At 23.9% G+C, this 23,950-nt stretch overlaps 6 protein-coding genes across 6 annotated transcripts; 4 read left to right on the top strand and 2 right to left on the bottom strand.

The window, feature by feature from the left end:
• Positions 1-279: 279 nt before the first annotated feature.
• Positions 280-1,139, bottom strand: PCHAS_1313900 (heme detoxification protein, putative; the record flags this gene model as incomplete). The annotated part of the gene is made up of 3 exons (XM_740636.1): positions 280-477; positions 605-807; positions 926-1,139. The coding sequence occupies 3 exons, from the start codon at positions 1,137-1,139 to the stop codon at positions 280-282; spliced, it is 615 nt and encodes a 204-aa protein (XP_745729.1).
• A 1,362-nt stretch (positions 1,140-2,501) lies between these two features.
• Positions 2,502-4,352, top strand: PCHAS_1313800 (conserved Plasmodium protein, unknown function; the record flags this gene model as incomplete). The annotated part of the gene is made up of 8 exons (XM_016799140.1): positions 2,502-2,943; positions 3,038-3,104; positions 3,229-3,340; positions 3,465-3,515; positions 3,613-3,728; positions 3,869-3,962; positions 4,052-4,207; positions 4,323-4,352. 8 exons carry the CDS (start codon positions 2,502-2,504, stop codon positions 4,350-4,352), a joined length of 1,068 nt encoding a protein of 355 aa, XP_016654474.1.
• A 1,658-nt stretch (positions 4,353-6,010) lies between these two features.
• PCHAS_1313700 (centrin-2, putative) lies at positions 6,011-6,754 on the top strand (the record flags this gene model as incomplete). The annotated part of the gene is made up of 3 exons (XM_737600.2): positions 6,011-6,134; positions 6,248-6,402; positions 6,527-6,754. 3 exons carry the CDS (start codon positions 6,011-6,013, stop codon positions 6,752-6,754), a joined length of 507 nt encoding a protein of 168 aa, XP_742693.2.
• A 1,019-nt stretch (positions 6,755-7,773) lies between these two features.
• On the bottom strand, positions 7,774-15,630 carry PCHAS_1313600 (nucleoporin NUP313, putative; the record flags this gene model as incomplete). The annotated part of the gene is made up of 1 exon (XM_016799139.1): positions 7,774-15,630. The coding sequence occupies one exon, from the start codon at positions 15,628-15,630 to the stop codon at positions 7,774-7,776; it is 7,857 nt and encodes a 2,618-aa protein (XP_016654473.1).
• A 2,062-nt stretch (positions 15,631-17,692) lies between these two features.
• On the top strand, positions 17,693-19,570 carry PCHAS_1313500 (M17 leucyl aminopeptidase, putative; the record flags this gene model as incomplete). Its single annotated transcript, XM_739161.2, has 1 exon — positions 17,693-19,570. One exon carries the CDS (start codon positions 17,693-17,695, stop codon positions 19,568-19,570), a length of 1,878 nt encoding a protein of 625 aa, XP_744254.2.
• A 1,640-nt stretch (positions 19,571-21,210) lies between these two features.
• On the top strand, positions 21,211-22,803 carry PCHAS_1313400 (M17 leucyl aminopeptidase, putative; the record flags this gene model as incomplete). The annotated part of the gene is made up of 1 exon (XM_016799138.1): positions 21,211-22,803. One exon carries the CDS (start codon positions 21,211-21,213, stop codon positions 22,801-22,803), a length of 1,593 nt encoding a protein of 530 aa, XP_016654472.1.
• Positions 22,804-23,950: the final 1,147 nt, after the last annotated feature.

The following is a 23,950-nucleotide window of genomic DNA, read 5'->3' as shown; positions in this document are numbered from 1 at the left end:
TTGCCATTGTTATTTTTACTATATATTGTTATTATTTTATTTTTTTCATTTTTTTGTTTTATAAATTTAAAGTTAGTAATAATAAACATATGCATGAGCATATATAGTCCCCAAGGGAACAACCTAATTTCCTTTAAAATGAAAATACAATAGACATAATAAAGGGCATAAATCGTGCATAAAAATAGTTGAAAATAGATAAATAAATTAATTATATTAAAAGGTGGTTATTTAATTATGTTTGCTAAATTAACATATGGAAATCTTGTTTGAGTGGTACTAAAAAATGATTGGCTTATCTATGATATGAATTATGCCATTGTGGCATTTCATATTGGGCCTTATAATTTTTGCTTCATTTAAATATATGGAATGATCACAATTTTTAAATTCTCCTTCTATTTTTACAATTATGTCGTTGTTTATTAAAGTTGTTAATTTTTCTGGGGCGTCTCTTTTTTCATTGTACATGAGCCACTGAAAATGTGAAAAGTGGAAAAATATGAAATATGAAAAAAAAATTATAAAAATTTATTGCTGTTCATATAAATGTGGAAATAATATTGCATGTAAATAATTTTTTCATTATGTTTGGTTTACTAACTGGCTGATAGGATGAGCCATATAAATCTCTGTACATCCACAGACCTTTAGTAAAATGATTTAAAACGAATTCAGACATTTTATTATCATCATTATATAATTTATTTAAGCTATTTGCACTCAATAAATTTAAGGCCTCGTCTGAAGGAAGAAATCCCGTATAAGGTCCTTCCAATGACAGTTCGTGAATTAGCGATGAGCTAGCTAAAAAAAAAAAAAAATAATAATAAAAAATAATGTTGCACACACTAGCGAAAGTGTAAATTGGGTATTGGCATATAATTATTAGACTAAATAGGATAATGGAAAATTAAAAAATAACCATTTGTATTCCTTAAAAGAGTTGAAAAGTTTTTTAATTCATTATGGGAAAATATTAAATTAATTACAGTCCTCCTAACAGGTTTATGTTCAAAACACCAATAAACCTTTCTATTAATACTCTCTGGATCATTTGTTACTTTTTGTGGTCTTCTTAAACCGCCACAGCGTGTGTAATTTCTTTTAAGAACTAAATTATACAATTTTTTTTTCATATTTTTCGGAAACATTCACATAAATGTTGCATATATGGCATATATGCTTACAAATGCGCAAACACTAGTAGCATACTTAAAAAAACGAATGCAAGGATGCGCACAGATATATATATTTTAAATAGTTCGTCTGAGCATGGGATACATTTTTTAATTATATTTATGTGAGTATATTTATTAATTTGTGTATTTGATTTTTTAGGGTGGATGGTAAATTATAGTTATTTTTTACAAATGTACAAGGGGTCATTTATCAATGATACTTTACGTGTATGAATGTTTTTCCATTTTTACTAAACACAAAGAATATAAAATATTAGGATATTATGTTTACTCTTATTATATGTAAAATATGATTGACAGCAACAGCATAAAAATAGTGGCTGTAAAAAAAGAAAATAAAAACAATGATATAAAATATATTAGTTTTACACTAAAATGGGATTAGTTAATTTCTTATATTTAAACTTAAATTTTAATTTATATAAATATATTTTTTTACAAAATAAATAAAATAATATTTTTAATGTAAAATTAGTATGCAAATTTTAAGTTCCACAAAAATATTTTACACTATAATAATGACGAACAAATTTAAAGTGCATGTTCTCACATTGGAAATATGAAAATAAGAAAAAATATATTAGTAAAAATTAAAAAGTATCCTCTTTTAATTTAATCCATTTAATATATTTTATTTTGTATTATGGTGTGATTAATTTCTTTCTTTTTGCCTTTGTTCGCATTTTCATGATTTTATCATTGTTTAATTACATTTTTCCTTTTTTAGACATTTATTATTATTTTTTTGTTATCATTATTTATATTTTCATTTACCCATTTATATTATTTTTTCTTTTTTAATGCTAATTATTTTTTCAACACAAAATATATAATTTTTTTGAAAAAATAACATATAAAAATTGTATATATAAAGGTTAATACTTAATTTGAGTTCATATTATCACATTTATATGGCATATATTTGAATTATTACTGGAAACAGAAAATACATATAGCATACATGTGGGCATATACTAATTCTGCTTTTTTTTTCATACAATTTTAAGCCAGCAAAAAATATATATTTTTTCATTATTCAAGTAAATATTTTATTGTTTATAAAAAAATAGGATGATTTAAAATATAAAGAAGAACATAAAAGCAGAAAGACGAAGAAAAATGTGCACATACAGATTGATCTCAAGTATTTGAGATAAAATATGTTCAAGCATTAATCGTATACATGCATACACACACACATGCGTATATGCATATTTATGTAACATTTCAGCAACCATTTATCAGATCATTTCATATTATTATAAAATTAATAATTTTTTGAATTATTGAATTGCCAAGATGGAGCAGGTAACGATGTCGACGAAAAATAACATGCCTAACAGCTTTGGGTCTGTTAAAAAAGATGATGATAAATATAATGTAAACTTAAGAAATAGTAATGAACTTTCAAAAAATGATATATTTAATTCATTTTTTGAAAACTTTAATAATATATTCACATTCATAAAAGACACAAAAGAAAATAAAAATGATTTAGAAGATGAAGTTGATGAAGATTTAATAAAAACACTTTATAATTTATGTCAAAATTTTATAAATTATATAAAGCAAATTAATGACTTTGGTAATATGCACCTTAGTAATAAAGAACAAGAGGCAATTATTGAATCTTATGAAAAACTTGTTAGACAATGCAAACAATATAATGATAAACCTCAAGTAAAGCAATTGGAAAATGATATTTCAAATTTATTAGACCTCTTGTTTAATAATACTGCTGGTAAGTTTATACCTTAGCATAGACACAATTAACACTTGCAACCACGCCTAAAAAATGTATGTATATATATATATATATATTTCTTATTTTATAGAGGCAGTTAACACCTTGTTTTCAGCCGATTCATTCTTCAGCACTCATGTGGAAAATTTAAAACTAAAGTAAGAATAATCAAACTTGATACGCGATTACGCGTCTGTGCTTGTGTGCATATATTTTTATGCATTGAAATAAACATACATAATACACCACAATTTAATTACATTTTTAATGTTTTATTTTTAGATTAACTGAAAGAAATCAAAAAATCGAGTTTGAGCAAGAAAGGCTGAAAAAGTTAGAATTGGAAGCAAAAGTAGAAGAATATGATGGAATATTTGAAAAAAACAAAGAAAAGGTAAAAATAAAAAAATTATGTAATAGTATGGTTAGCTATTTATAGCAAGTTCTTCTTATTTTTATTATATATTGATTGCTTATATTTCTACTGTTATATTCGTTTTTTTTTTATATTTATTCAGAATAACGAAATGGATGAGACAATAACCAAACTAAAAAAAGATATTAACAAGGTATAAGAAATGCAATGGCTAGCTAAGTGTGCATACAAATATGAACATGCATGTGAATATATTTTTTTTCCTTTTTTCAAACATAAAATATTTGTAGATTACTGAAAAGATTGAAAAGTATGATACATATATGAAAAAAAAGAGAAAAGAAATCGACATAAATTTCTCAGATGATTTAGATTGCAAAGAAAGGATTAAATTATTAGAAGAAAAGTAAAAATAATGAAAAAATAAAATTCAAATTTGCATAAATAAACACAATTTTGTTATGTACGTTCATGTTATTTTTATATAGGAACAAATATATTTATGCACACACAAATAAATGTAACTTTATTTATTTTACTTTTTAGCATAAAAGCTCTTGAAAGAAATATAAAAACAACACAATTGTCTCCTTTAAAAATTGTGCAAAGAACTGATAATTTTATTATTTTAGAATTTAAAGTAAGCTTAATTTTGTCTACATTTATGGCCATATTTTAAGAACAATTTTAAGAACTATTTTTAATTTTTTTTTTTTTTTTTTTTTTCAGACAATACGTAGAACGACACAATTTCGTGTGAATAATATTCAATCTGACAATGTACATGTGGAAATAAATCCGTCTGATAAAAATTTATTATCATATATAAACGGGAACATAAAAAAATGCAAAGACGTTTCAGAAATAACCTATTTAATTAAGGAAGTACGGCTAAATATTTTAACAAATTTTTAAATGCTCACAAATATGTATTATTGCATTTTTCAAACTATTAAGAATATCATATTTATGTGTTATATTTCATTTTATATTTTTGCAGGCTATATATTTGAATGCCCTAGACATTTGAGCTTTTTAGATAAATATAATAACCACATTTTTGTAGTATAATTTATTTTATTTTTTTTAATTTATAAAATTTCGATTTTGACATTTCGTTGTCTTTTCATTCTTTTTTTTGTATAATTTGTAAGTATGTGAATTGTGACATTTGCATATCCAAATTTATGGACAGATTTGTCACCGTTTTTTTTATTAATCATGCAATATGCTACAATTATTTACTATATAATATTTAAATACAAAATTTACAGCATTTACTTTTAATATATGCATAGTTTTTTTTATTATATGTATTCGGATATAGGCAAAAAGAGTGTGTGCTTAAAATTATACACTTTGCATATGCTGATAATAATAAATAATATTGAGAAGTAAATGTGGATTTAGTGGACACATACATGTATGTGCACACATGTTAAGAAATAAACGAAATAGTTAAAAATTTTATCTTTTTTTACTTTATATTTTTTTGTTTTTATGGTCTGTTTAAAGCATATAACCATAAAGACATGTTTGTAATATTTGATTAATGGTTTTCGAAAACTTACACCTTATAGAAATGGTTTTAAAAAAACATTTTTAAGCTAAATGTAAAGATGGAAATAAATAAAAAAATATTTTCCCTACATAATGAAATGCATAAGTGTAATATAAAATTTCCATAAAATTTTTTTGGGATATTGGAAAGAATGTTTATATTACTACAGCAATGTATTTGTCATACATAATTAAACCCGTAAAATAAAATAATTTAAACTTTGGTAATGGTAAAAAATTGGCATAATGTGTGAGTGCTGAAAATATACACATATTTATATAATATATTTTCCGCCTTTTTTATTTTTGAAAATATGCAAAGTTTTTTTAAATTATTGAATAGTAAAATACTTACACCCTCAAAAAATTATTCATAAAAAATGTTATAAAGATAAATTATATTTTTTTTTTATTATTTTTAACACTATTAAGTGATGGCCAAAGAATAGGGATATAATTTATCGCATCCGGGTATGCATATATATTCATTCACTATATGGAAATGATATAATATATTTATCTATGCAATATAATATTTATTTAGTACTGTATTTTGAAGGGGACAATACACGTTAATTTGATATTTATTATTTATTTTTTTAAGAGAAATTGTTTTTAATTTGATAAAAGAGTAATTTTATAAAAATTGCTAAATTTATGAAACATTTCAAAACGTTTCAAATTATTTCTAAAACTTTCGAAACATTTCCAAATTTTTGCAAAATAAAAAAAAAAAATTGGACTAATATATTATTTATAAATATTAAAAAGAAATAATACACGAAATCGAAATAATTGTAGTTATTACTAAGTATATTATGGATATATGAATAGTATACTATTTTGTAAATAATAAAAAGAAAAATAACAAATATAAAAAGATAAAGAAATTATATATTTTCCAGTCTCGTTATCCTCTCTTTTCCTTTATATTATAAAATACATTTATAGAAGGGTAAATACAATCGTGAAAAAAACAATTGAACTGATATTAAACCTAAATACTATATATACTTAACAGTGCACACATATGTGTACACATTTATTCAACAAAATTATATTATTTAATAAAGAAAATATATTAACACACACATTTAATTAACTTTTTTTTTTACTATATATAGAGTAATGACAGAAAATACGTCTATAAGAAGAAGATACGAAAAAAGTTTTACAGAACGTCCAGGTTTTACTGAAGATGAAATTGAAGAAATAAGAGAAGCTTTTAATTTATTGGATACTGATGGAACTGGTATAAATTTTATATATCAATATGTGTAATAATATAATATAGCTAACTTTCGCTATATTTAAAACATTATTTTTAGCTAGCTAAATATATTTTTTTTTTTTTTTTAAATACAGGAACAATTGACCCAAAGGAAATAAAATGTGCTATGCAAAGTTTAGGATTGGATGTAAAAAATCCTATGATATTTAGAATGATAGCAGATTTGGAAAAGGACGGTTATTCGTCAATTGATTTTGAAGAGTTTATGGAAGTCATAACATCCAAATTGGTAATCCAGCAAAATAAGAAAGCTATAAATATTTTAACATATTACAGTACATACATTTGTGTGTGTGGATTTATTTTTTTTCCACCAAAATACTGTTTAAAAAATATATGTATTTTTTTAATAGGGAAATAAAGATACAAGGGAAGGAATTCAAAGAATATTTAATCTTTTTGATGATGATAAGACAGGATCGATTTCTTTAAAAAATTTAAAAAGAGTTGCAAAGGAGTTAGGAGAAACATTAACTGATGAAGAATTAAGAGATATGATTGATCGTGCTGATTCAAAAGGTGAAGGAGAAATTTCTTTTGAAGATTTTTACACAATAATGACAAAAAAAAGTTTTTTATAAGCATTTATTTGTTATCATAAATGAATAAATATAATAATTGTTTTTGTTACAAGGACATATGGCATACTCGTACATACAAGACCATATTATTTAAAAATTAATAAACACAAAAAAAAATATTATTCAACATTATTATAACTGAAATGGCATATTAAAAAAATACCTATATATATTTTATTATCATTGAATTATTTATAAAACATATAATTATATTTAAACAATTTTATGGCTATATAATATGAGCACTATGCAATAATAAATGAAACTTTTTTACATTACAAAATGTTTACGAAAAATAGTATATTTCTTTAGGAAATACATTATGTCTATATACTTAACAGTAGTTAAAAAAATGTGATGATAATAATTATTACATATATATATTTTTTTTTTCTTATATGTAGATATATATAAATATATATTTATATATAGTACTTGATTTTTTATTCAATTATATTTTTGTCTATATTTCATTATTTACTTGCATACTTAAACTGCTACATTCGCTTTTCAAAAGAGCAATGCGTGAGAGTTTTTCCCTTTCTTTGTTCCAAATTAATGTATTTCAAAACTTAAAAAGTTTTTACAAATATGTGTTTGTATTAAATATATACAAGTTTTCTAAATATACATAAGTATATATAGCACTTAAATATAAGTACATATATTTTTTAAGTATATTTTTTGATGATATATGTGCATATATATATGAACAAAAAAATAAAATAAAAAAATAAGCATACAAATAAGGTATATGACAAAGCATTTCATGAAATGAAATTACTAAGGCTACATAATAATTTATAAAAGATTAACGTAAAAAAATGTAATAAGTTAAAAAATTAAAATTTTAAAAATTATTCACGCAAGGATGTACATGCGCATTTAGTGAATGTGTGTAAGCCTATGGTTTGGCCCTATTTTGCGAGTATATGCTATAATGAGAGCCTTCATTAAAATATAATACTAAACATGTGTAATAAAAAATGATGTAAATAATATGGTAATGGTGGATGAACCTAGTTGATGGCATTTTGGCTTGTAAATTTATGTCTTATGTGTGTGTACAAATCTTTTATCTGCTCTTTGGGGTAAAAATTAACATCGTCAGAAAAGAAAGAATTAATTGTGTCGTTAAAATTGATAACATTTCTGTAAAGGTTTTCGATAAGATTTAATGAAAATTCTCGATTATTAAAAACATATTTAAATAGGTAAAAAGTATCAATGATTATATTTCTTAAATTAATAAGTATATTTATATTAACATCTTTTACAACATTTTTTTCAATTTTAGTAACAATTTCAGTTAGTGTATTTATTACAACAAAGAAATTTCTTCCATTAACCTTTACAACATTAACTAAGTTATCCATAATTTCATCTTCGTTTTTTATTTTTTCAATATTATATAATTCTTTTTTTTTAAAAAAATTAATATATTCAAAAAAAACATTTTTCATAAATACATTTATATTTGCAACTTGAATAAACATATGAAAATGTTTGTTATGAGATTTTTCATAATCTTTTGCAAAATTATTATTTACTAATGTTGTCAATAATTTTTTATAAAAATATTCTCCTTTTGAAGAATAAATATTTACAACATCATCCATAATAGATCGCCTGACCATGTACATAAAATAACATGCAAATTTATTTTTTTTTTTTTCTGTATCATCTTGGCTAGTTTCATTATTTTCGCTAGTATTATTAGCAGATTTTGAATTATTTCCTACATTCGTTCCACCATTTGATTTATATTTTTTATTTGTATCTTGATCTTCTGCCGATTGACAAATTGTGTAATTTTCTTTATGTAAACTAAATATATTTGAAGTAATAATTTTATCGATAATACTCATTTTGATATATTTTGATATATCTTTGAAAAAAAAAGAATAATAATCTAAATATTCTGAATCGTTCATGTCACTTAATTCACCATCTTTTGCATATTTCGCTTCAATCCATTCAGAAGGTACAATATTTTCATGAACTTTAATATAAGAGCTAATTAAATTTTTATGAAAAATATAATCATTATATATATTATTTTTATGGGCTTTTACTCTATTATTATCAAAATATATTGCAAATTTTATACAATTTTCTATATCATCTTGATCATTAAATTTTTTTAATAACATATATGCAATTTTTGTTTTTAATATATATTCATATCGAAAGTCTTTATATAAAAGTGAATTATTAAAATAGTTGTCCATGATACTAAAATCGTTGTAACTTTTTATGAGCTTATCATATAATACATTGAATAATAAAATTGGAATTTGAAAAATTACAAATAAATTATTTTTTATATGATTTAAATATGTGCAAGCTATTTCAATTTCTTTATAATTAAGTAAGTGTGCAATATTTTTCAATTGTAAATTTATATAGTATAATAAATTTTTATCACATATTTTTTTTAAAATATTTATTTTATCATTTTTTACATTAGCACAATTAGTTTCAAGGCAGTTAGCAATTCGTTTTAAATTACTTCCTTTATCCATATTGTTAATATTTTGACGATACTTTTTATCTTTTAAACTATTACTAGGAATGTTATTTGTAGGACTGTTATTTCCATTTTCAGCATTAATGTCTTCCGATTTATCTGTGGAAAAATAATTATAATGCTTTAGCATTGCAATTAGATTTACATATAAATATTCATACTTTTCTCTTTTAAATAATTTATATTTTTTTAATACGTTTAATACATTATCTTTTAAAATGAGTTCTAACAGTATACATTCACATGCACTGAGTTTTTTTATTTTAATATGAGATGGTAAAAATAGTTTTTTTTTTCTTTTTTTGCCTTTAGAAAGATATAAATATTTCTCATTAATATTCATACTAAATGGTTCATCATCATAATTATTTTCTAAAACATTTGAAGCATCACTACTATCTGAATTAAAAATTTCTGCTAAATTATTTTCTGTGACTTTTTTTTTTTTTTTTTTTTTTTCACTTTCCGATTTAGTTTTCTTCGCTAGATTTTCTTCACTCAAATCAGAATTTTCAGAATTTCGATCGTTTTGGCTATTTTCTTGAGATCCCGAATTGGCACTTTTGTCACTACTATCAGAGTGTTCATCATTTGATGAGTCTGCGTCTGATTTTTCATCGTCCACTGTAGAATTAGTAAGTTCATTTTCTGAACCCAAGTTTTTATCTACTTCAGAATCATTTAGATTATTTAAATCGCTTTTTGAATCTTGTTTAGGATAAGCAAATTGAGAAAATTTTTCATAAAAAGAGAAAGCAGATTTAGATTGTTTTCGATCTTGTTCATTATCTGATAATTTGTTTTGTGATGTTACATCTTTAACAATTTTAGTTCGATTTTCTTTTAAATCTGTAGATTTATTATTCGAAGATTTGGAATTTTTATAGAGACCCATATAATAATTTAAATAAGATGGATATATTTTATTCGTATAAAGAAAGTCTTGAAGATTTTTTTTTATATCTGAACTATTTTTCTTAAACCAAAAATGATATATATTAAAAACATCAAAAAGGGAAAGTTTTGCATTCTTTAATATTTGAATATTATCACCAGATAAAAATAAAACGCTTTCATAAATACAACAATTTTTGTCTAAGCGTTTTAATAATTTTCTTGATAAAGAATGAATATCATCAAATAAATTAAAATTATATGTTTCATCAAATTTATTTTTAATTTTAATTATTGAAGTACAGTATTTATTAATTTTCTCATTATGAGGATAAAATAATATAACCTTTTCTGCCCAATAATGTAAGTGAAAATTTAAAGCACATAAAAATAAGTCTTGTCTTAATTCATTAATATCAACAACATCTCGATCTAAATCTACATCTATAGAATCAAAAGAAATATGTTTATTATATGATTTGATTCTATTCATACTTTTTTTATCAATAACAAGTGGATTCCGTTTTTCCACATTATTATTCATAATATCTATATCACTATTATAATTATTATTCATCAGATACTCATTAATTCGCATTCTTTCATAAAAGTCATTTTGTTTTTCTTCTTCCATCTTATTTTTTCTGTAAGCATCCGAGATGTAAAAATTGGATTCATTCGGTTGAGAAGTTTGTTGAAAATTTTGTTGATTTTCAGATGTTTTTTTGTCATCCATTTCGTATTGCTTATTGGTTCCAGTTTCAGCTAAATTTCTATTAACAACCTTTTCTACATTATTCTGTTCATTGCCTTTGTTTAGGAAATTAAATTGGGGTTTAGTCAAGTTTGATTCATTATTTGTTGGTGCAGGTGTGGTGGAGGTAATTTCTTTTGTAGGTTGATCAGGAAGTAGCATGTTAATATTAAAAATATTTCGATCTGTGGGATCGGCATTATTTGTATTATTTTTATCTTCGGAAAATGATGTACTTAATTTATCTTTCGAAGGGATATTATCAAATTTTATTGTATTTAGAATATTTTTAGTATCATTTAATGAATTTCCTATTCGACTTTTTTTTAAAAATAAGCCTTCATTATTTTTATGGCCGTCATTTAAAATGTTGTTATTTAAATTATTATAATCGGTTTCATTATTTCTTAAACTATTATTATCTTCATTAGAGTTGGAAAAATTCATATTTTTAAGTTCATCTTTATAATCTAAATCGACATCTTTTCTTCTCTTTCGACTGATAATATTATCATAATTTACATTTGAATCTGCTTCTTTATTTTTATTTTCATTTCCTGCAAAACTTGTGCTAGAAAATGTATTAATACCAGATATGTTACTTGGTTCTTTATCAGTTTTAAAAGAAAAAGGACTTGTATTTTCTTTTGATTTATTATTAGTATTAAGTGAAAATACTCCTGTTCCACTTCCTTCTTCCTTTTCATTACGTTCAACAAATATACTAGATTTTGCACTATTCTTATTGTCATTTCCAATGTTGAAAATATTAGTTTGATTATTCGAACTGCTTGCTATGGTATTTGTAAATCCAAATTTTGGAGTAGCTATAGCATTATCATCTTTATTTTTATCAGTTATTAAAGGGGATGTTTTTTTTTCTTCTTTATCTTCTTGTTTAATTCCTAATCCAAAAATAAAACTTTTATTTGGACTTTTATTAGTATCCTCTGTTTTATTTTGTGTAATAGATCCAAAGCCTTTAAAAAGAGGTGTTTCCTTTGGTGTTTCATTTTTGTTTTCATCTTTTTCAATTTTGTTTTCAGTTTGTGGTGCATCTTTTGTTTCGTCCTTATCTTTATTAGTAAAATTTCCAAAGGTGAATAAGCTAGTCGTTTTAGGAGCTTCAGTAGATGGTTTTTCTTTATCTTCCGTTTTAGAACCAAATAAATTATTACTTGAAGTAGATGCAGTTATATTTGAAGTATTTTCAGCAGGCTTATCTGAAGTCCCAAATTGAAATTTTTTCTCTCCAAAGCTTTCTTGAGGTTTTCCAATACCAAATACATTACTTTTTGCAAGTCCACCAAACATTGGGGTATCTGTTTTTGTAGTTGTATCAGTTTGTGTAGCATTAAATTGGAATATATTTGTTTTAGGGGCATCATTATTATTGTTACTTGTTAAGGATGGCGTACCTGATAATGGTATAGAGCTTGTTGTTTGCATATTTGAATTACTTGTATTTGCTGCTTGCATATTTGGGCCGCTTGTATTTGCTGAAAATAATGACATTATATTACTTTTTGAAGTTTTTCTTTTTCTTTCCTCTAATGTCAACTTTTTAACAGGAAAATTAAGTCCTTGAGAATTATTTCGATCACTATTATTTGCTTCACTACCTCCAAACATGGAAGTATTTCCAAATGCAGAACTTGAAGTATCAGTAGATATTAAATTATTAGTATTTGCATTTGGATCTGTATTAGGTTTTGTGTCTGTAGATGATAGAGTATTATTATTTGCAGGGGGTGAAAATATATTAGAAACTTCAGGTTTTCCAAATATGTTAGTATTTGTAGAACCAAACATAGTGGTATTATTAGTAGGTGGATTAAACAGTGGTTTATTTGTGTTTGAAAAAAGATTTGGTTTATCCATAGTTGAATTTATAGATTTATTTTCTTCGGTAAGAATTGGAGCTGTTGTATTATTAGTAGTTGTGTTAGATGTGTTGCCAAATAATCCAGTGCTTGTATTTTCAGCAGTAGTAGATGCATTCGCATTCTGTCCAAAAATAACCTTAGCAGGCTTTGCTTGATTATTTAATAAATTATCTTTGTTACTATATGCAGAACTAAAAATATTATTTTCTGTTGTCATTGAATTAGGTGCAAGTAAATTATTTTTTACAGATCTTCTAGAAAATAATGGTTTCTTATTAACTGTAAATTTAGATGTGGGTTCATTGGATATTTTTAGATCCTTAAATAATTCTTTTGAACCATTATCACCATTAAACAGATTATCAAAATTATTTCCATTTTGTTGTCCATTTAAATTTGAAGACATCCCTCCAAGCATATCATTAGAATTGTTGTTTCCAAAGCTAAAAGAAGGGGCTGCATTATTATTTAAGTTTGAAATATTATTATTCATAAAATTTATAGAATCAGCTGGTTTTGTATTTGAAAACATATTTGTTTTTTGTAATAACATATCATTTTCAAATCCTGTTTTATTATTTAATGATAAGTCTTTATTTATATTTCCATTAATTGTAGAATTAAAAAATCCAGTACCATTATTTTTTTGACCAAAAAGATTTGTATTATTATCATTATTAGTTGATGTATTTAATAAGTTCGTTGAATTATTATTATTTTTTTCTAAATTATTTATTTGAGGTGTTTGAAATAATTTTTTTTGAGCATCTCCATTAAAAGAGAATAAATTATTTGTTGTATTATTGTTTGGTGTTGTGACAAAATTTGTATTATTTCCAGTTCCATTTATTGAAGAATTTCCAAATATAGATGTATTTGTTTGATTATTTTTATCAAATCCAAAAATGGCTGCATTATTATTATTATTATCTAGGGTAGTATTCATATTTGAATTATTTTGCCCCGGTGCATTATTATTCACCGACCCAAATAAATTCACACTTTTGTTTTGTAAATTAGGCATCAGATTATTCCCTATAGGAGTAGTGTTACCAAAAAGGGGTTTATTAAGTTGGGAATTGAAACTGTTATTATTGATTGAAGACATTCCATTGTTCATATTGGTCATATTATTATTTGTCGAGCCAGATGTGTTTGATGAAAAGAGGCTAGGAAATTTGGACATCGAATTATTTGCATTATTAGTAGCTGGTGCATTAGTTGTATTATTTATAGAATTTCCAAATAGGGAACTACTTGTATTATTGGGAGTTGAGAAAAGAGTGTTACCCGTTTCGATAGGTTTTGGAGCTGTATTAGATATTGCATTATTATTTCCAAATATGCTTACATTATTATTTTGACCAAACCCTTTAAAGGCTGAACCAAAGGTATTTCCAATAGCAGATGAATCCGTATTTGTATTTTTAAATCCACTGAATGCATTATTCGTTGAATTATTATTTACTGAAAAGAAATTGTTATTATTAAGATTTGGGGTAGTAGATGTATTGGTTGTGTTTGCTGAGTTAGTTGGATTTGTAAAACTTGTGAAGCCACCACCTACTTGTTTAGATCTATTTTTTACGTATGGATAATCTACAATTCCACTTTCAAAATAATGACTATTATTTGGATGTATTTGACTAATACCACTATGAATACTACTATTATATTGATAATTATTTTTCTTTCGTTTTTTTTTAGCATGAGATATGTTAAATATTTTTGGATGTAAATTAATAAACATTTCTAACTTACTATTAATACTATTGATCGATTTTTTTATTTCTAATTTGCTATTAATATAATTTAAAAACCATATGAAAATATTATAATGTGCATATTCTTGTGAATACCAATATTTATGTATAATAAAATTTGTAATATGATAAAAGATTTCTAAATTATTAAATTTCTTTTTTTCATTAAATAAGACATTTTTAAATTCAATTATATAATAATTTTTTTGATTATTTATAATATCAATTGGTTTAAATTTTTTCTTTTCATTATTTTTTAATAATTCAGAATCAGATGAATGATTATTTTCTGAATAATCTGATAATCTGTCTTTGCTTATATCTTCATCACCTGAATCATCGTAAAGTTGTTTTTTAGATGCATTTCGTGATCTTTTCTTTGATTCCTTTTTTCTTTTAGATTTATCATTTCGTTTGTTTGATAAATTTCCATTGATTTGTGAATCCGAACCATTATTTTGTGTTTCAGGATCGTCTATGGAATTTTTAGTGTCTTCTTCTTCCCCTTCTAAATGTTTAATAGTTTTAATATTATGATGCTTTCTATTTTGAAAATAATCAAATAATAAACAAACGATAACTAATATTTTTTGATAATATAAATTTTCACAATCTAATTTTCTTAAAATAAGTTTTTGTACGTTTTTTAATAATTCATCAACATTATATTCTAATATTAATTTGTTTATGTTTTCTTCTGTTCCTTTCTCTTTTTTATTTTTCCCAGATCCTGTTTTTTGTGTTGATCCATATAATCGTTCATTGAATAAGCATATTCTAAATAAATGAACATACCATTTGATTTTATATTCAACTCCATAATTTTCAATTTTTAATAAATTTGTAAAATTGGTTAATAAGTTATCTTTTGAATTCGATAAAACTAAACATCGTGGTTTATTTTTTTTAGGTGTTGAATATATTTGATCGTAAATTATATCTTTATCATATCCTTTTTCATTTTCTAATTTTACAGAAGATTCACTATCATTACTATTATCATGTCGATCATCTTGGATATATTTTCGTTTCCTTTTATGGCTTATCATATTTTATTTCTTCTTTTTTTATCACCCTTTAGTTAAAATAAAAAAGATAATGAAGGATGGGAGACATGTATGCAAAAGCAAACACATGCCCTAACTGACTATTGTATATATATCCAGATTATTTTATTTATTTTTTTTTTGAAAAAAAATATAAAATCCTAATTATTGCATATCTTCATATATACATGTGTGTGTACATACTACTTCGTCTTCACAATTTATATTTTTTAAAATAAAATTTAAGTTTAATTTTGCATATTTTTCTTAATTTATTTGAAAATCCAAAATTGAATAACAAACGCAAGTGGATATATCATACATGCATATATGCTGGTTCACCAAAATAAATTCAAGGTATACAATCTGAAAAGAGGATAATTAATTATATATTTTTTTAACTTCTTTTCTCTTGAATAATTCAGCGAACTATCTTTTCAATAAACTTATGAAATATCCGCGCATTTTGACTTAAGCTTGTCCCAAGATGGCAGTAATTATATGGATATAATTATTATATGAAATTATGTTTATTTACCATGCGCATGCAACACTATTTAAAGCCCGTGCTATGTATAAGATATATGATTTATATTTCGTGTATAATTTTATCTTTGTGTATTTAACACATTTTAAAATAAAAGTATGAAAGCAAAATATCAAAGCATAAATATATCAATATACATAAGTTTGTCATATATAAAGAAAATATATTATTAAGGGGAAAAGGAAAATATACCAAAATAAATATAAGGGCATAATATGAATAAACATGCATACACTAATAAAAAAAAAAATAATTGATATGAATATTTGGAAATATTTTACTTATATAAAAATATATGTATATTCCAAATTGCAATATTTATAGCCTTATATTTATTATACGTATATATTATTTTTTTTTTTTTTAGCTCTGTAAAATAATACTGCATATATAAAATAAATTTTTCATATGCATATTAAGATAATTTAAATTTTCTTATTAATCGTCTTGTTATTTATTTTTCTTTTTTTAATATCAACAACAAAAGTTTTACGATTGTAAAAGTATAAAAAAATTAAAATAACTGTGAAACAGGAACTGAATAAATTAATTGGGTATATAACATATGCTTATTTGTTCATACGTTTTTATATGGCTATTTTTCAAACTTATTAAATATTTATGTAAAATAGAAATAACACAAAAGGATGTCTCAATAATATTCTTTATATGAAATATGGATATATACATATAGTTATTTATTTTTTTTTATTTTACTAAGCTTGTATTGTATGCTTATATTTGAAGGTTAAAATAATATAACGGTGTAAATAACAATTTTTTTTGAAATAAAAATATGTATTCTTTATATTTTCAAATATTGTAAAATATTCTTATCCCTTAGTCCATTTTATGTATGCTTATTTAATGGGCATGCTTTACATTTTAAAAGGTTATCGCATTTGTTATGCTAAAGCCAGATCGATGTATACTTCTTAATACTACACACACAAGGGGGGGGAAGAAAAAGTATATAGTAACCCTTTAACAATCGTGTATGCATATTTAAGCGTACTATTATGTATATTTATTTTTATGGATAAATGATTATATTGGAGATGAGAACCAAAATATGAATTGGTTTTACTTATTTATCGATCTCACATATGGAAATATAATTATTTAAATTGGCAAATTTTCAAAAGGTAAATAAAATAAATATTCCTCTCGCCCCACCAAAATAATTCTTCCCCCTAGCATCTGTTGAATTAATTTATTTTACATAATAATCGTTTCGCATTGTATACATAATTATTATATGTATAATTAATTATGTAAATTATGGAACTTCCAACATATGTGCTATAATATAACACCCCTATTTTTTTCTTTTCCCTGTAATTGCAAATTTCCTACATGCTCACGTTATTTTTTAAAGGCTACCACAAGGGCAAAAATACCCCGTAAAAAAACAATAAATAATATATTATCCAAAATAAGAGATAAAAAAATATTTTAAAAATAAATATTAAATAATGCAAGATTGCATATTTCCTATTTGTGCATACCCATTTTTCAATGTATCTAATACGGTTGAATATAAATTCTGTTGATAAAATTTCTGAAAATATTATTAAACGTTACTATTTTTATAGTTTAAAAGCTAATACAAAAAAATCTTTTTCTACCTTTTTTATATCTAATAATATAAAAAATAAAAACAATTACAATAGTGTTTGTTGTGAATTTCCACAATTTTCCAAAGATAAAACACAATTTTTGACGGGCTCAAAAATAATAAAAAACTTTTATAGCATTAATAATAAAGAAAATTCTAATAGTTCTTTTACGAAATTTGAAAAGATGGCATCTAAGGTTCCACAAGTAAATAGCCTTGATCCAGCAGTTTTACCCATAAACTATACGACCCCATTTGACGATGTAAAAGTCGAAGTAAAAGATTCTGGAAAAGATGGTTGTACTTTTGACGATGGATTAGTATTATTTTTAGTTCATTCTGCATCTGAAAAAGAGAAAGGGAGTTTAAAAATAAGCTCAAATATTAAGGATAGCAAAATAAACGAGTTTTTATCAAATAATGATGACATTTTTAATGGGAAAATTGGAACACCAAAAAGTTTTTATATATCTAATGAAAAGAACAAATACGTAAATTTAACTTTTATTAGATGTGGAGGAGTTGATGAAGAAATGACGGAATGCGAAATTAGAAAAATAGCGCCTAGCTTAGCTCAAGTATTGCATGATAATAAGCCTACATCTGCATCTATCATTTTTGAAATAGATATCAATGAATCATTATTTAGATTCTTTTTAGAAACCGTTTTTTATGAATCTATAGTTGATGAAAGATTCAAATCTACCGATAAGGCTAGTAACAAGCATTCTTCAAATTCAGCAAATATGAAAAATTTGCATATATTTTTAAAAAATCATAACGCTAATTATAATAAAGAAGTTGAGAAAGCCCGAATCTATTTTATGGGTACGCATTTTGCATGTCAACTTACTTCAGCTCCATCAAACTATTGCAATCCCGTCTCTTTAGCAAATGTAGCTGTTGAACTAGCAGAAAAATTAAACTTAGAACACAAAATCTTAGGAATAAAAGAACTTGAAGAATTAAAGATGGGAGCATATCTATCAGTAGGAAAAGGTAGTATGTACCCACATAGATTTATCCATTTAACTTATAAAGGAAAAGGTGAAATTAAAAAGAAAATTGCATTTGTTGGTAAAGGTATTACATTTGATTCAGGGGGATATAATTTAAAAGCTGCTCCCGGATCTTTGATTGAATTAATGAAGTTTGATATGGGGGGCTGCGCAGCTGTTTTAGGTTCTGCTTATTGCATTGGAACTATAAAACCAGAGCATGTTGAAGTTCACTTTATAAGTGCATTATGTGAAAATATGATTTCAGAAAATGCTTATCGACCTGGTGATATTATAACTGCATCTAATGGAAAAACTATTGAAGTAGGCAATACAGATGCAGAAGGGAGATTAACATTAGCAGATGCATTAGTATATGCTGAAAAGATTGGTGTTGATCATATTATTGATATAGCTACATTAACAGGTGCTATGCTATTTTCATTAGGTACAAGTTATGCTGGTGTTTTTGGAAATGATGAAAAACTAATTAATAAAATATTAGCATCATCAAAAAGTTCTAGTGAACCCGTATGGTGGTTACCAATTATTAAAGATTATAGACCATGTTTAAATTCAAGACTTGCAGATATAAATAGTTTACCTTCAGGTAATAAAGCATCCTCTATTATTGCATCTTTATTTTTGAACGAATTTGTACAATCAACATCATGGGCACATATAGATATTGCCGGAGCTTGTTGGAATTATATAGATAGAAAACCAACAGGTTATGGTGTTAGACTTTTATCTGAATATGTATTAAGTCACTCTATCTAATTTTTATAATCAAGAACTATTTTTTTCTTACATCTATGTATGTTATGAAAGCGGTGAAATATGTACTTTTTCATTTTTAAAGTAAATATAGCTATATTTATAAATTAATTTGAAAATATGTAATTTGATAGCTTAGTTAAATTAAACGTTTGTTTCATTATATTTGACACAAATTTTAATATTTAGTAGGCAGTTTATGTATGCGTATGTATTTGAATATAAAACCCTTTGCATTTGCGAACATTTGTATGTCCTTCTCTTATGTTTGTACATATATACTTACATTTACTTCGAATTTGTGTTTTAACATATGATTAAACTTAGAAAATGCTTTACCTTCGATGATATTAATAATGCTGAGGAATGTTAATAAAAAGTTCGTTTAATTTACTCATATTTGATATAATTTGTTGACCTATGCTATTTTTAAATATTATTATATAAGTTTATTATAATGTTTTATTTAAAAATGAAAAGGCATATATTATATATAAAAGAAAAACACGGATTATATTAATGATTGTAAATTTTATCGTAATTTATGGTTTTTGTTATTAAAGATCAAATGATATTTAGTTATATAAATATATATTGCATTCATTTGCTCTAAATGACAACCATGCAACATTAATTAAAAAATATAGATGCTGTGCTTCTATAAGTTAGTTTCTATCACTATATCGAAAAAATGATATATAGGATTATACTATAAAATAAAAAATGTCATTTTGGAAGTGCTATTAAAATATTTATAAATAATGGAAAGCCTAATAATATTAAAAAAAATATGGTAAAATTAAATTAGGAAAAAGGAAATAATTCAAGTTATAATATGAAAATATAATAATACAAAAAATTATAAAATGATTCTAAGAAAAAAATATATAGCTAACTCAACTGAGTTATTTCAATTTAGTATTATTTTTGATATTATTAGGTTCTAATGCGTCACCAAAATATTAGACATACTACATGCTTATTATTATGCATGTATGTCGTTAATCTAATTATATATTACAATTAAAAATAAATATATATTGTTGGTTCGACAATATATATTTTTTTGAATAAATAATATATTTTTTTTGAAGTATTAATTAAAAAAAAATTATAATTAAATTGTATTATTAAATATTTAATAATATTTTTTATGAAAATTTCATATATTTATAGCTTTATATACAAATTAATGTAAAATAACCAAAGCTATTATATTATAGTAAATTGGCATAATTAATATCAAATATAAGTAAATAAAACTAGTACGATATTTTATATATAAAAGACAATTTTTTTATAATATTAAAAAATATAATATATACTGCAAAAATGAATTCCAAATTAATACAAATCAGTTCATTTCTTCTTTTAATGAGCTTATGCGACGCATACAGTAACGAGGTAAAATATTGCATGTTAAATTTATAATATGGTTGCGTCTTACATTATAAAATAAAATTTAATTTTAAATATATTAAAAATTTATATATTTTTAGAAAAATAATAATAATGTAACCAGGGCTATAAAATCGAATCGATTGTTATCTGAGCAAGAAAACTATGAAGTAGCAAAAGTAATATATGAAGAGCAACCAGCTTATGAGGAACATTCTAATATTTCTTTTACTAAATTTGAAAAAATGACATCTAAAGTTCCACAAGTAAATAGTCTTGATCCAGTAGTCTTACCCGTAAACTATACGACCCCATTCGATGATGTAAAAGTCGAAGTAAAAGATTCTGGAAAAGAAGGTTGCTCTTTTGATGACGAATTAATATTATTTTTAGTTCATTCTTCATCTGAAAAAGAGAAAGGAAATTTAAAAATAAGCTCACAGATTAAGGATAGCAAAATAAACGAGTTTTTATCAAATAATGATGATATTTTTAATGGAAAAATAGGAACATCAACAAGTTTTTATATATCTAATGAAAAGAACAAATACGTAAATTTAACTTTTATTAGATGTGGAGGAGTTGATGAAGAAATGGGTGAATATGAAATTAGAACAATAGTACCTAGTTTAGTTCAAGTATTACATGATAAAAAGCCTACATCTGTATCTATGATTTTTGAAATAGATATCAATGAATCTTTATTTAGATTCCTTTTAGAAAGTGTTTTTTATGAATCTACAGTTGATGAAAGATTCAAATCTACCAATAAGGCTGGTAACAAGAATTCTTCAAACTCAGAAAATATGAAAAATTTACAAATATTTTTAAAAAACCATAACAACAATTATAATAAAGAAGTTGAGAAAGCCCGAATATATTCTAAGGGTATATATTTTGCAGCACAACTTATTTCAGCTCCACCAAACTATTGCAATCCTGTCTCTTTAGCAAATGTAGCTGTTGAGTTAGCTGAAAAATTAAACTTAGAATACAAAATCTTAGGATTAAAAGAACTTGAAGAATTAAAAATGGGAGCATATTTATCAGTAGGAAAAGGTAGTATGTATCCACATCGATTTATTCATTTAACTTATAAAGGAAAAGGTGAAATTAAAAAGAAAATTGCATTCGTTGGTAAAGGTATTACATTTGATGCAGGAGGATATAATTTAAAGGCTGGTCCCGGATCTATGATTGAATTAATGAAATTTGACATGAGTGGTTGTGCAGCTGTTTTAGGTTCTGCTTATTGCATTGGAACTATAAAACCAGAAAATGTTGAAGTTCATTTTATAAGTGCAGTATGTGAAAATATGATTTCACAAAATTCATATCGACCTAGTGATATTATAACTGCATCTAATGGAAAAACTATTGAAGTAGGAAATACAGATGCAGAAGGAAGATTAACATTAGCAGATGCATTAGTATATGCTGAAAAAATTGGTGTTGATCATATTGTTGATATAGCTACATTAACAGGTGCTATGTTATTTTCATTAGGTACAAGTTATGCTGGTGTTTTTGGAAATGATGAAAAACTAATTAATAAAATATTAGCATCATCAAAAAGTTCTAATGAACCAGTATGGTGGTTACCAATTATTAAAGAATATAAAAAATTTATAAGTTCAAGATGTGCAGATATGAATAATACAACTACAAATAGCAAAGCATCCTCTATTATTGCATCTTTATTTTTGAACGAATTTGTACAATCAACATCATGGGCACATATAGATATTGCCGGAGCTGCATGGATTTTTAATGATAGCAAACCAAAAGGTTTTGGTGTTAGACTTTTATCTGAATATGTATTAAATCACGCTATCTAATTTTTATAATCAAGAACCATTTTTTCTTATACCTATGTATGTTATGAAAAGTGGTGATATATATACTTTTTCATTTTTAAAGTAAATATAGTTATATTTATATACTAATTTGAAAATCGGTTATTTTAAAGCCTAGTTAAATTAATCGTTTGCTTCTTTATATTCGGCACAATTTTTAACATATAGTATGCAATTTATGTATGTGTATGTATTTGAATATAATATTTTTTGTATTTGCGAACATTTGTATGTTCTTTATTTACTGTTATTTTATTTCTTCTATTTCTTCATATTTATGCTACCGTTTTGCAATTTTTAAAAATGTAAATAGATAGAAATGTGCGATAAGATGGAAAGAAAATGAACATATAGCTATGCTCAGTATATAATATTAGCTTGTCCATTTTTGTCCGCCTTTGCTCATATTCAAAAGTTGCATTATTTTAGGGTAAAAAATATAATTTTTTTTTTTAAGTTTATTGGAACTATTTTATAGAACTTTTTTCGTTTAACAGATTTTTGAAACAACAAACATGTGGATGTATTTCCATTTTCGATATAAAAATATATTGACGTGACATATTTGATGGGAAATCTGAGAATTCTATTGATCTGTTTAATGATAATATTTATAATGGGCTAACAAGAAAAGGAAAAAATAAATTTAAAAAATATATTTTACCATATTTAAAATTAAATGCTTGTAATTTGGAATTACTTAAACTTTTAGATGGTGAAAATATTCAAAGTAGCAAAAAAGGCATGAGCAAAAATAATTTAAAATATAATATAAATAAATTAAAGAGAGTAGCAAATGAAAATAATGTATCTTTGCTATTAAATCTTAATGATACACATTTATTAGATACAAAAAAAAAAGGAAGCTGAAATGCTAATTATTTCGAAAAATGGCATTTGTAAATATAATAAAAGAACAAATTAAAACATATATAGGGACAAAATGTGTGGTGTTCATTCTTGTTTTCTCCTTATATTTCTGATTTTTTCTAAAAATAAAAGAGAGCCCAAAAAGTAAATAAAATAATGTGTTACTGGTACATAATGGTATTATCTACATACACTAAAATGATCTGAATTTTATAAAAAATAAATCGAAATTATTTATTTATTTATTGTGCATGTATAA

Source organism: Plasmodium chabaudi, assembly GCF_900002335.3.
Source record: "Plasmodium chabaudi chabaudi strain AS genome assembly, chromosome: 13".
Lineage (NCBI taxonomy): Eukaryota > Apicomplexa > Aconoidasida > Haemosporida > Plasmodiidae > Plasmodium > Plasmodium chabaudi.
This window is presented reverse-complemented; position numbering and strand designations above follow the sequence as displayed.